Here is a 13,479-nt window from a genome sequence, read left to right on the forward strand (position 1 = left end):
GTTGGTAAACTCACATCTGTCCATGTACATTGTAAGGGCCTACATGTGTATTTACATAAACATTGCTTTGGACATGTGTGTGCATGTGTATAGTACATGTAAGTGATATGTAATAAGCTAATTCTGTTAGAATAAGGTTACACAAACACTGGGTTAGTCTTGTAACACATACGTTTTATTTTCTATTTTATTGTAGTCAATCTGTGCCTGACATCATGTACGACTACAAAATTGAGACAGAAGTTGTACTACATAATAACGTTTCTGGATCTGCAGCACAGCATTGTCGTCTTTAATCTTTGGCAGATTCAGTCATAATTCTACCGGACCAGATGGAAAGGGTCAGGTCACGCCGCAACGACTGCGATGAAGTTGATGGCATCAACATTTTATGATGGGTGCCGGTGACAGATTAACCTGAGAATGAGTCGCCAAAACTCTGGTTCATTCTCTTTGATGGAGGAAGAATCATGGAACTCGAACTGGAACTCGGCATACAGATCTTTGTGGATATTAAACCAGTAGCAGGGTCTACAAAAAAATGAATTAGAAAGGCCAAAAAAAAAATGAGTCGATTCTAATCATGCGCGTCAATCTTTTTTTTCCCAAAATGTTCCGCGGTAGCTCCAACAGCGCCCTCTATTGCCGCACCTCCTCAATTTTTTTTACCAAAGAGCACCAAGGAATGGGAAATTGCACCCAAGGCAAATGATCGAGAGCACCAAGGCAAATTATGGAGGACACCAATGTACATGAGGACACCAAAAAAAGAAAAATAGTACCCCACCTTGTCTGTACAATCCAAGCTTGAAGAATATTTGCGGTCATAGCTATGGTGGCTCTGAGGGGACATCGCAAGTCGTGAATAATGGCGTCAATATTTGCGTCAAAAAATTGACGACTTGCGCTCCGGTCGCAAATATTTTGACACTTCTTATTTTCCAAAAAGCTAGGTATTCCATGCTGTCGCGTGTAAAACCGGTTAAGAACGCCCACATTGCTAGTTATGTAATCGAGTTTTGCCTGTGGTCGTTCATTGTGTGACACACAAACAACATCGGAAAACAGTGTTTGGTGAACACACCTAATGTGCGACAGAATCGAAAACCAAAGTGCATCTTTTGAGGCCTTTTTTCTTTCTTTAGAAATTATTTTTTTATGTATGAAACGAATGCGGTGATTGGCTTAATGGCCAACTCGCTCCCTGATCAACTCGCCCCTGGCCGGTTTAGAGCTACTTTTTACTACAACGAAAAAGTTGAATGAATAATTTCTTTTGTAAATCATTGTACATGTAGTTACTAAATCAAACGTTTTAACATAATTAAAATTGACTCCTTGATTATAGTTTGCATTTCGCACACTGTTTAACTGTCCAAAATGTACATCTGACACAGTGGAGCTGCGGCTGCCCAAACAGATTTTTATAGACATTTACATGCCCTGATAGATTTGAGATGGACTTAATCGCTCAGAAATAGTAATAATATACTTAATTTATGATTTCACCTTTCTTCTTACTTAAACAGTTTTAAACCAAATTTAAAAATGCATAAAATTGCTACTTGTTAGGATGGGGGATGGCCCTAAATGCCCCCCCCCCCCCCACGATCTGCCGGTGCACTGAAGGTGGAACACTATTAAGGGCCTTATTAATGACATTATAACATTACTCAGTAAACATACTAAAAACCATATGCAACGTAACAAGCTTTCAAACTGGCGTCCTGTCAATTGGTTCCATAGACATATAATAGGTTTTATTACATGTCTATGATTGGTTCACGCACGGTGTTCTCATGTCTGCTGCCCTCTCTCGGCTTGCAGTCTCTGACGACTAAATTAAGTTTCCGTTGTTTTTCCAGCTCTTTCAGTTTGGTGTGTTCCCCAGTAAAACTGTGCCGCCTGTTGCGGGAAAAGTTAAATTTGACATCGTCAAAATAATGATACTTGACTGCTCGACCCTCCAGGTCTTTGTAAAACGGGTAGAATCCAAAGAGAGTGATGTTCGAGCAGAACGTCCGAGCGACTGCGTACATGTCTAATCCAAGTGTGGCTGTTCGTTGTAGACCCCATGCCCTGCAAGGAGGGGAATTGAAGGGGTGGGGTGGGGGAGCAGAAATGACATTAGTTATGAGCTGTCCAAAGAGACATCGAACGAAAAAAATCGGCCCACGATAAGTACTCAATTAATTAATTTCAGTTTTTGAATTAGGAGCGTCCCGCTCCCTGGCAGTTCTGGAGCCAGAATAGACCTAGCGTGCGTATGTTTCCGAGTCTGAATAATAATCTCAACACCACACATACACAATTTTGTATTCACAGTAAACAGTGTCGTACTGCACCAGGCGAATACAAAATGCGTGAATTCCTACTTGTAAACAATCATTTTAGTCGGTCTACGTTACTAGATGTGATTATTTATAGTAGGCCTATTTCGCTCAAACCTTTCTTAACTGGAGCACACCATTGGTGCAATGCTAAAATTAACTTATAAACCACTTTTTACAAATGTATAAAGGCCTGCAAATGCTAACAAATAATTTTATTCGTAACAGGACATTATATTCCTTAAAATTTCTTTCGGAAAAGACAATCGAAATTTCGAAAAAGTCTATACCGGCTTTAAGAGTGTTGAATCTGCCCTTGAATGCTCTCAAACTGAAGCTTCAATTTGTACTTCTTGAACGGAAGCCATTATGCTTCAGCCTTCTTGCGCTGGTAATTTCCAACTACACGGCCAACGCTTGCACTATATAGGTCTACATGTATTTGGTCATTTTGCCAACTTATCCTGACCATGGCGTCTACTAATCATGATAGCGTCTACTGATCATGATGGTTCTCAATACAATCAGCTACTATAGTTTGATCTCGTGAAATTCCTCATGGTGCTCATACAAGATCGCTTATTCGTCCTTGAGACATCTCATAGTCAATTCAACGAAGCAAAAAGAGGAGAATTAGAAATGGTCTTCCTCAGGGCTCTGTATTTGCCTATGTGATGTTCAATATTATTTTACGCAGCTGATATGCCGTCTGGCAAATGCTCGCAGTACACCTACCACTGATGACTCTGCTTTGGGTTTTGCTGACAGGTCATTTTGAAGCTATCAAAGCGTCACTCGAGAAGGACGTCAACAGCCTCAGTCACTACTTCCACCAGTGGCACCTAAACTCAGCCTCCCAAAGACTGTCTGCTATGTATTCCATTTGGCCAACCGCTGTGCTAAGAGGACATTGGACATCAGCCTGAACTGCGCCAGGCTCAACTTTGATCCTATACCACAGTACCCAAGTTGGCGTCACACTGGAAAGAGGGCTCACGTTCTCCCACCACATCAAAGCCGTTGCATCCAAGACCGAAGCCAGAGTCAATCTCTTGGGGAAACTTGTCGGCAATGGATGGTGTGCTTCCTTCACCACCTTGCGCACCTCTACACTGGCCCTGGCATACTCAACCTCTGAATACGCTGGCCCAGCCTGGTCCCACAGCACCATACCAAGTCGATCGATGTGGTTCTCAAATCAGCTATGAGACTAGTTGGTGGCACTCTCACATCGACACCTTCGGAATGCCTACCTGTTTAATCCGGCATCGCACCTGCTGTGCTTCGCCGAAACTTCTTGACAATGAAACTCGCCCGTAAATGTAGCGACCCCGGCAGCCTTGTCCCTGAGCCTGTAGATCCAGCCAGCCTGAGACTTCCTCGCCAGCATTTCTCCACAGAAGCTTATAGACTTGCCTCAACTTCAGCCGTACCATCCTGACTCGATCACCACAACCTGGGCGGAGTGGTGGTCTGCCGGAGCTACACAGCTGAAGTCCTACATCGACGCTCAGTCAAACAGGCCACTGGGATGTGAACTCCTCCGCAAGGCATGGTTCAACCTGAACTGACTCAGATCGGGCACTGGCCGCACCCAGCAATACCTTTGTAGGATTGGCGCCGCTACCTCTGATCTTTGTGTGTGCGAAGCTACCCAGACCACTAACCACATCATCTAGGAATGCGGTATCTTTGGACCCCGAATGGTGCTGCTGGCTTGATGACCCTTGATGACGCAGATTTCTGCGATAAAATGTGCGACATCGCAGAAATCTGCGCAGAAATCTTGATGTGTGATGTCCCTTCAGGGCCACCATACAGAATAAATGTCTACTGAATAAAATGAATAAAATATCGACATACACAGATCACTTTGTTTTTGCTTTGACTTTACTTACTTTTCGACATGGATACTTTTCCAGCTGAAAGCAAACCGAATACCCGTGAATCCGTTCTTTCTGATCCCATCGACTATAGATCGATACTTTCCACAATCGTCACAATGAGTACCAGGTTGATACAAATGTTTCGGGTACCACAAAATTCGAATATTCGAAGTTCGAATACGGTCAAGAAATTGAGCCCGTATCTTTAGATTTTCAGTAGTGTTTGTGTATTGACCGTATTTACGCAACAGAGTCTTGTTGATAACACTTAAACTGGTCGCTTTGCCGACGTCAACTTCGTAGCCTTTTATCAGCGCCCCATTGGCGCGGATAACAAAGTCATGTGAGTCGATGAAATCCCCACAACTGCTGTTGTTTAAGATACCGCTGTTACCGACCACAGCGCAGCTAGGCTGCCGTGGGATGAGCTCTACTCCAGGGAAATGTTCCTCCAAGTTACATCGCTCCACCTCAAGCACTAAGGATTCATTAGAGGCGTTGCTTGCACTTGCTACACGGACAACTGGATAGTGATATTGCAAGTTGAAGGTCATGTTTTCAGTTGGTGTATCGTTCTTGTAGACGAAGACGGCCAAATCCAGGGGGACGCAAATATCACCTGCAGATCTGTCAATGAAGAAAGAAAGAAAAGCTTTGGATTCCTTCGTCTCAAAATCGAGGGAAATCACCGTTGAGCCCACACATTTTTTTCAAGCAGACTGAAGTTTATGGACCATGAAAACAACGCACGTTCACAATAGAAATGTCCAACGCACTAAAACGAATGACCAAAAAACCTAATCTGTGTTTTACATACAGCACCCATCTTCACAGCTAAACAAATTTGTTAAAACTAAGACGAATCAGAGTGCTAAATGCGTGTAACTGAAATCTGAGCTTTTGAAGTAAACTTAAAATTGACATTTCGAGCCGATAATGTGGAACGAAATTAAAAGATCGTTCTAAGGAATTTGTTTGATAAACGTGTTATTTGTTACCGGGAAAACATATAGATGAAATTTGCCAAACCTAGCCAGCATACATTCATGTTGCTGCAGTTTTCATAATGAGTTATAAATTCACACACTCTACCTCAGGGGCGAAAATCCGTGGGGGGGGGGGGGGAGGGGGAGGGGTATATATCTCCCCACTTTCTTACCGGGGGAATGGGCTTTTTAATCATCCACCCACTTTTCCATGATGAGAAAAAAATTCGTATTTCGAGGTATTTCTCGAACATCCCAACTTCCAAAATGTATTCAATAGCATTGACAGTGGAGACAGAAAGTACGAAAGGTTTTAAAATGCGCAGTTAATAAATTTCACGGGGTGTTTAGTACCAGTATATACGGTCTTTTACCCAAGAAAGCGTTTTGATAATAATTTGCTATATTATAGCATAATTATATACTACACAACAAGCCACAACTTGTCATTATTCACGTTATAATAAATTCATAAAAATAGCTGTTCCTTCTGTGTATTGTACTTGTAGTCAGTGTTGCAGTACTCCGTACTCGTACTCGAGTACTATTCGAGTCCTTTGTTTAGAGTACTCGTACTCGAATGTCAAAGTACTCGAACACAAAATAACGGTACTCGTACTCGGGCAGCAAAGTAATCGTACTCGACATGTCGAAATTGTACTCGATCATCAAAGTACTCGTACTCGAATAGCAGTACTTGAAAACAAATTGGTATATTATTTTATCGATACTTTCAGTTTGAAATGGTTTATTTGCGGAGAAATCGAAGTTTACTGATATTCCTCTGTGCACGTCCGGACAAACACATTTAATTAACAGCTAGCCATGAGTGGGTCTGTATATCGGTCTGACTGGGCCTGGGCCAATTACGCACAATGAACCATTTGCCGTATGGCCGTATTCGGAAATAGAAGTACCCGTACTCGTACTCGTACTCGGAATAAAAGTACTCGTACTTGTACTCGTACTCGTACTCAGAAGTACTTGTATTCGTACTCGGAAGTACTCGTACTCGTACTCGGAGACCTGTACTTGTACTCGCAAGTACAAGTACTCGTACTCGGTAACCTAAGTACTCGGCAGTACTCGGTACTCGGAAAAAAAGTACTCGACTACTACTGAAGCATGACGACGCCAAAAGGAAATTTTGTCTTTTCATATCTGGTGAGGAAATCTTGGGTTATTGTATACCGTTTGCAGTAGCGCTCCAAAATGGTGATTTTCACAAAACCTTAAAAAGTGTATTTTCTTATTTTTGCCTTTGTTTTAAGTAATAACATGTATAATTGGAAGCGTTCCTGAATGTAGCACATTTTCACAAATTAAATCGCACTGTGTATCACTGTTAGACCAGTGGATGAGTAGTAGGTCGTATAGTCCCCCACATCCTGCTAGGCCCCGCCCATTCCCCCGTGCCACCGAATTCAGATCTTGTATGTTATTTTGCATAACGAAAAAGATGTAAATAAATTATTTGCAAGTGAACACTTTAGAAACCACCCCCCCCCCCACTCCGGGGCATTGCTTGGGGTTGGTGGGGGGGGGGGGGGGGGGGTTTGACCTCCCACTAATAACTTGGCTTTGTCGGTAAAATCATTGCCACGTCGGCAAAAATCTTGTGTTTGCCGGCATAAATTTAAACCGCAATGGATAATAATACCCCATTATTGTGTCCAACGACTCTGATTGAAGAGCATCCATTAGTCAAATGATGTCCAGTCCTCCCCGCCCCGCTATGCCCCGCCCCTCCCATTGCCACCAAATTCAGATTTTTGCTAAATGTATGTGCCTAAATAGATATCAATTTGCAAAATATCAACAGCCGTCTCCAACCCCCCTCCCCACCACCCTCCCCCTCCTCCAGTGCTCATATGAGCAACTCCCCCCGTACCCCCCACCCCCACCCCAAAGAATTCTACATGAAGAATTATTGATAAGGTTACATATATTGCCATGGAAAAAATCCACATTATTTATATGCACTACGCAGGTGTGTTAATTAAAATGCCTCAACTTAAAATGTACACCAGACCGTAACTATACATGTTTAAGGCCAAAGAGTGAAAAGACATAGAGTGAAATTCATTCAGTCAAATAGATGCTGTTTTCACTTGGAGTTTTCACTGGATCGAGTGGTCCTTGTTTTAAAGAACATGTATTTCAATATAAAAATAAGAGTAATTTGCTCTCTAAATCGCCTCATCTTTCCCCTGTTTTAAAAATGATAAAATAAACGTCATTTTGTTCACCACTGATTCAATGTAATTCCGAAAGTAACTTGCAATATATGTACAGTGTACATGTACATGTGTATACATGTATGCATGTGTCAAAATCCCCCTCCCCACCACCCCCCCCCCCGTCCCGCGACACACACACCCCTTCTCCTTCGCACATTTTGCTCATATGAGCGCTTGGGGAGGGGTGGCAGGTGGAGGGGAGGGGAGGCTGTGAAAAGTGTTCACATGCGAACTATTCATTACATTTTTTGGGTTATGCAATTCAGACAAGATCTGAATTCGGTGGCACGGGGAGTGGGTGGGGCCTAGCAGTGTGTGTGTGGGGGGGGACTATACGACCTACTATTCATCCGCTTGTCTAACAGTGATACACAGTGTGATTCTGTTTGTGAAATTGTGCTAGATTCAGGAACACTTCCAATTATACACGTTATTACTCAAAAAAGGGGAAAGAACCTGAAAATACACTTTTTAAGGTTACATTACTTTGCATTTTGGCTTGATGACCTTTGAAAATAACGATTTTTTTAGCGTCGACACTTATGTAAAGTATTTACACGAAACGGATCTGAAGAGTCATTTCGTGTGAATTAAAAAAAAAATCGATTGAAAAAAAATACTATTTGGGATAAAAGGACTTGGTGAGTAGGCTAGGTAACCAAAATAGACATTATAAATCAATATTGTGCTCGTTGCCATGGTGAACGGGCCATTATGTGTTTTGGCCATTTGGGGCCAATATTTTGAGGCTGCAAAAATTCATTTTTCGCGGTACTACCTCCACCAAGGACGTCATCGGATTTGGTTAGTTTGTTGGTTGGTTGGTTTGTCTGTTAATAAGATAACTCAAAAAGTAATAAATGGATTTGCATGAAAAAAAATTTTCGGGGTGGTCCTTGGTAAAAGTACAAATCGAATAGATTTTGGAAGTTATCCGGATTGGGGCCTGGATCCAAGGATTCTTTTCCATTTATGTGAAGTAATGATTTTGATTGCTATATGCAATTGCCTAAATAGATATCAATTTGCAAGTGCAACTTTCATAATCTACACCAACAGCCGTCTCACAGCCCCCTCCCCTACCACCCCTCCCCCTCCTCCAGCGCTCATATAAGCAACTCCCCGTCCCCCTCCCTCCCAAAGAATTCTACACGAAGAATTATTGATAAGGTTACATATATTGCCATAGTGAAAGTACACATTATTTATATGCACTATGCAAGTATTGCTTCTTTTTTTAAACATCATATATATAATTATTTTCAAAACAGGGAGGTGATCAGGCGATTTAGAGAGCAAATAACTCTTATTTTGTTTTATTGAAATGCATGTACTTTAAAACAAGGATCACTCCAGTTAAAACTCTTAGTGAAGACTGCATGTATTTGATTGAATGAATTATCTTGGCCCTACATGTAGTTACGGTCAGATCGAGTAATAAATGTTAAGTTGAACAGACTACCGTTGTGGGGTCTGCGATGTCCTGCAAATTCGTAATTTCCTAATCAACATAAAATTGTGAGTCTTTTCCAAATTTTTTAGTGGTCAGCGTGGCCGCACCTTTGTGGCGTGTCCATTGTTGCACGACAAGCGATTTTAAATTGATTGGTGCTCATAAATTACAGGGTATACAAACATGGGAATGTTTTGTTAATTTGTTAATTCAAAAATGTTAACGTTGAAGCATTAAAAGCAAGGAAATATTCACGATTGTGTAGTTAAGAATTCCTGTATACAATGTGGTTATATTAATGTCTGGAATATTTGATTATTTAAAAATGACTTTACTGACCTTTAATAGACTTCTCTGAATCCGAATAATACCTGCTTTTGTCATTTTAGAAAGATTTACAAGGTGGAAAATGCAATTTTCTTACGCGGGTCACGTTTTTGCTGAGTCAAAACTATATCCCGCCGCCAGGCGCATTGACGTGTATAAAGGGGTATTGCGCAATCTCGTATTTTTGACTAGTTAACCCCATATTTCTCTCAAACAAAGCTTGTAATCTGTCTACGACATAGCTGTTTGTTCAGACTTCGGCGAACTTCGGAAATTTTCGGAAAAAGGAGGAATTCGTCCCGTTTTATTCACTGACGTAAATTGTAATACAATGTACTACCGGAGGCTACCGGACCTAAGATTCATCAGGAATAGTCAGAATCTTTTGGTCTGGGAACTGAGACTATCCCATAATGCAGATGTACGTGTACATGCTGTGCACACCGAGTGAGCCGACGCTGAAAGTTTGTATTTTCTACGACCACCGCACACAGATATACATAGATGGTTCTGGCGGTAATGTGGAAGAATATTGTGCAATTGGTATTGCACCTGGATAACACGAAATGACAAGGCCAGTATCGGTGCAGAAGCACGGAGTTATTTATTTGCTCCATGATCGGTGCGATCATCGAGGTGCGATCGACCACCGGTCTCCGTATAGAACGCATGGATTCATTAGCTCTCTGATCTATTATTTACACAATTCCTCCATGGTATGGTTGAAACAATCATCGGACTATACCGTGCAAGTACGCTGTTCACCGGTGAGTGTTTGTTTACTACAAATACATAAATTAATTTTTTTCAAAATTTTTAAAAACTCGACCAGAAGAAACTCTTGCATGTCTGTACACGTACACGAATTTGCCCGTGTGGATTGCACAATGGACTACCAGGATGAGTCATTCGCAACAAATCTTACGGGTTGCTCCATGCTCCATTCTAGACGATTTTCGCCGTACTCGATAATATTTAACTAAAAGATAAATTCTTCAATTAGACAATCATAATTGTTTCGTACATTTCAATTTACGTAAAATTCATATTTATTATACGTATATTATTCAATACCAGAATAATGGTACACGCCGTTAATTATTTGCATTTACGCAAGCCCCTCCGCCCATGGCACTCCCCGTGGTGAATGGTAGATTCCCGTTGCTCATTTTATGCTAATGAGGGTCACGTGGGGCCAAATCAGGCCTTCTGATTGGTCGAGAGCCCGTCAAAAATGGGGAAAATATCCTGGTTAGACGGGCTTCACTACTGTTGCGCAAAATATGTGCCTCAGAAAAAAATCATTGCATGAGCCCTTTATGCCAAAAAAAGTCTCCTGTCTCTGGTATGGAGCTTGCCCCAAAAGGGGTGCGGCAATGCGGCTTTTTTTTTACCGTTTTTTTTTTCTTCAAATGTCGGCTGATGACTGCAACTGGTGCCCGACTAAAGTTAGTGCACATATATATATGGGAGTCCAGAGTGGCCACATAAAGCTTATACTCGATCGTAACACCATTTAAAAACACGTGAAAAGTGTGCAGCAGCAGGATTCCAGTCAAACCATTGAGTTTGGCGGTTATGAGACATCATCTTACATTGAACAAAAAATCGTTCATTTTGCCGACGTGCATAGCTACGGCGACGCACGCGCATACCAGAAACCGGAGACTTTTTTTTGGCCTTAAGACCAGAGTCGAAGCAAAGCTACAATTTCACGGAAACTCTGATGTCATAATTGCGCAGGTTTGATGGAGAGTTTGAATTGATAAATGTGAATATCCGATGATTCGTAATTGTCCATGAAAGCTGCCGTACGTGGACCTAACATCAAGTTAAATTTGAGTGAGTGTACGTAGACTCAAACTTTAAATAGGCCTATGGGATAATTGTGATCCTATTGGCATTGCCTTGGCCGTAGAGGGCGACTGATGATTCTTCATTTTGAATGAATGAGGATTTTGTACTGTCAAATTATTACACCCTGTGGAAAAGTGTCTATTCATATCTTGTAGAAGTCGAATTTACAAGTTTTATTTACCCATAAATTACAATTTGGCTCTTCAGCGGTTATTGCGTCAATTATGAACCACTCAAATCAAGTTAATCAACCTCATGCAGTGGCGTAGCCAGGAATTTTTCAGTGGGGGAGGGGGGGGGGGCTGGAACATTTCATGGGGGGGCGTCAAGCAGGGGCGTCAATCGCTTCTCAAAAGTGTGTGGGGGGGGGGACATACCTTGATCATAGCGCGAAGCGCGAAGGCCTTACGGCGTGGGGTTCGGGGCCCGCTTAAGGGCCCCGAAAAAAATTGGATTCTAGATGTTCTGTGGTGTGATTTAAAGCAATTTCTTACGACTTTCATCCATGCTTTAACTTATATTTTCTAGGCAAAAGATAATTATTTGAACATCGTTTTCGAGGTTGGAGACATTGAATCAGCTATGGGTATTCTGAGCTATTGGCGTGGGGTTCGGGGCCCGCTTAAGGGCCCCGAAAAATGTTGGATTCTAAATGCTCTGTGGTGCTAGCTGAGGCAATTTCTGACCACTTTAACCAATATTTTCTAAGCAAAAGATACATTGTAGTACATAATAGGGCCCATGGCGTCATGTAGATCAATGATAATTTTTTTAGAAACTCAAAATCTCAGTGGGGGGGGGGGGGGGGGGGCGACTGGGGGGGCGACAAGGTTTCATGGGGGCGGTCGCCCCCCCCCCCCCCGCCCCCCCCCCCCCCCGGTGGCTACGCCACTGACCTCATGCTTTACGGGATATCCGAGTCATCGTGACCCCACAACCGAACCCCAGCACTACGGTGCCATATAGAAAGAATAAAGCTGGCAATTATGATGTAGCAGGCCTAGCTTTGCATGTACGGTCAAACTTGGCAGACTCTTTCCTTTCGCTTCCAAATCATACAATCACCAAGGACAGGAGGTTGCAGTGTTAAAGCAAAATACCCGTCACGGGGTCATGTACTTGAACAATTCCTTTTGTCGGCGGGTAGTCCTACTTTGCCATCTGTGTGATAGTAGGGTTCTTAATTGCCCGAGTTGGAACACAGAACCGACGTACATTGAAAGGAATCGTACTACGCAACTATACTCGTCCGTACTCGAGTACATTATTTTCGTACTTGCACTCATACTCGCAAGATACAAATTACATGTACTCGGACTAATGGGAATGTTCTCCCGCTTGAATCTTTCATTTCTAAGAGATCTCCTGACAAGCAGAACTCAGAACCAATTTTCAACTTGTTGGGAGGCTTTTGCATTTGCAAATTTCTAATGCCCATGGTTTGACAGAAACGTTTCAGCTCAGCATTTGGAGTCATAAACCCTCTGAAAATTACTACACTGAAGCAGTCCCTGAATATAAACACTAGGTATACATGTAGGCCTATATAGGCTATCAGCTTCGGTCCATAAATTGGGCCACCTGTATCAGATGATCGAAAGGAACAATGCTCATAGCGATTTTCGGCAAGGTAGGCACATCTAGAGTTGGAACATGTGTGATAGCTTTGCAGTGTGAGCAGTGGCAGTTTTTTTTGGGGGGGGTGTTATCATTTTTGCAATGCTATCACATATTTTCTAACTACAGCGGTGCATATACCTTGCTAAAAATCACAATGAGCATTATTCTCCTCATTTGATACCAACCAAATCCCCAGGCTGATGGCCTAATAGAACTTACTTGCTGCACACCATCTTGCAGTGCAAAATCACCTCTCGCATTTGCTCGGTTTGGACTGCCGGCGATATCGTCGACGTGACCGTAGACCTGGCCGTCGATGCACTCTGTCTCGTCCGAGCATTGGCCAATTTACCCGGAGTCTTGGAATATGGTCGATTATACAGCGGTATGTAAGTCTTCTCAACTATGTAAAAACTCATCATCAATCCCATAATTGAAAAGATACATACAGCTGTGTACCACCACCAAACTGAATGGGCCGCCATCGTTTTTGTTTTCAGTATCGGAAGGATGTCTGAGGTTAAAGCTGTGTGCATTCAAATTGTAATGCACACACTGCGGAAGTATATAATGCATAGGTTTGGGTTAATACTAATAATAGCTAGTATAGTCGGACTCCCTATTATCGCGGCATCCCTATTATCGCGGCATGGGAAATTTCTCTTTTTGCGTTGCCAAAACTCCTTCAAGTGGCGATTTTTATTTAGTTCACCAGGCATTAAGGACTTTCTGCCGAGTTGGATAATAAGGACGATTAAAAAATGTTGGTTTTTTTCGGAA

At 42.3% G+C, this 13,479-nt stretch overlaps 1 protein-coding gene across 1 annotated transcript; it reads right to left on the reverse strand.

Annotated features, from left to right (window-relative positions):
* Window positions 1–744: 744 nt before the first annotated feature.
* On the reverse strand, window positions 745–13,220 carry LOC119746369 (CMP-N-acetylneuraminate-poly-alpha-2,8-sialyltransferase-like). Its single transcript, XM_038223276.1, has 3 exons — window positions 12,919–13,220; window positions 4,229–4,843; window positions 745–2,079 (listed from the first exon to the last, which is right to left on the reverse strand). The coding sequence occupies exons 1-3, from the start codon at window positions 13,182–13,184 to the stop codon at window positions 1,764–1,766; spliced, it is 1,197 nt and encodes a 398-aa protein (XP_038079204.1). The 5' UTR covers window positions 13,185–13,220; the 3' UTR covers window positions 745–1,763.
* Window positions 13,221–13,479: the final 259 nt, after the last annotated feature.

This window comes from Patiria miniata, unplaced genomic scaffold, assembly GCF_015706575.1.
Source record: "Patiria miniata isolate m_02_andy unplaced genomic scaffold, ASM1570657v1 HiC_scaffold_7, whole genome shotgun sequence".
In the NCBI taxonomy this organism is placed as follows: Eukaryota; Metazoa; Echinodermata; class Asteroidea; order Valvatida; family Asterinidae; genus Patiria; species Patiria miniata.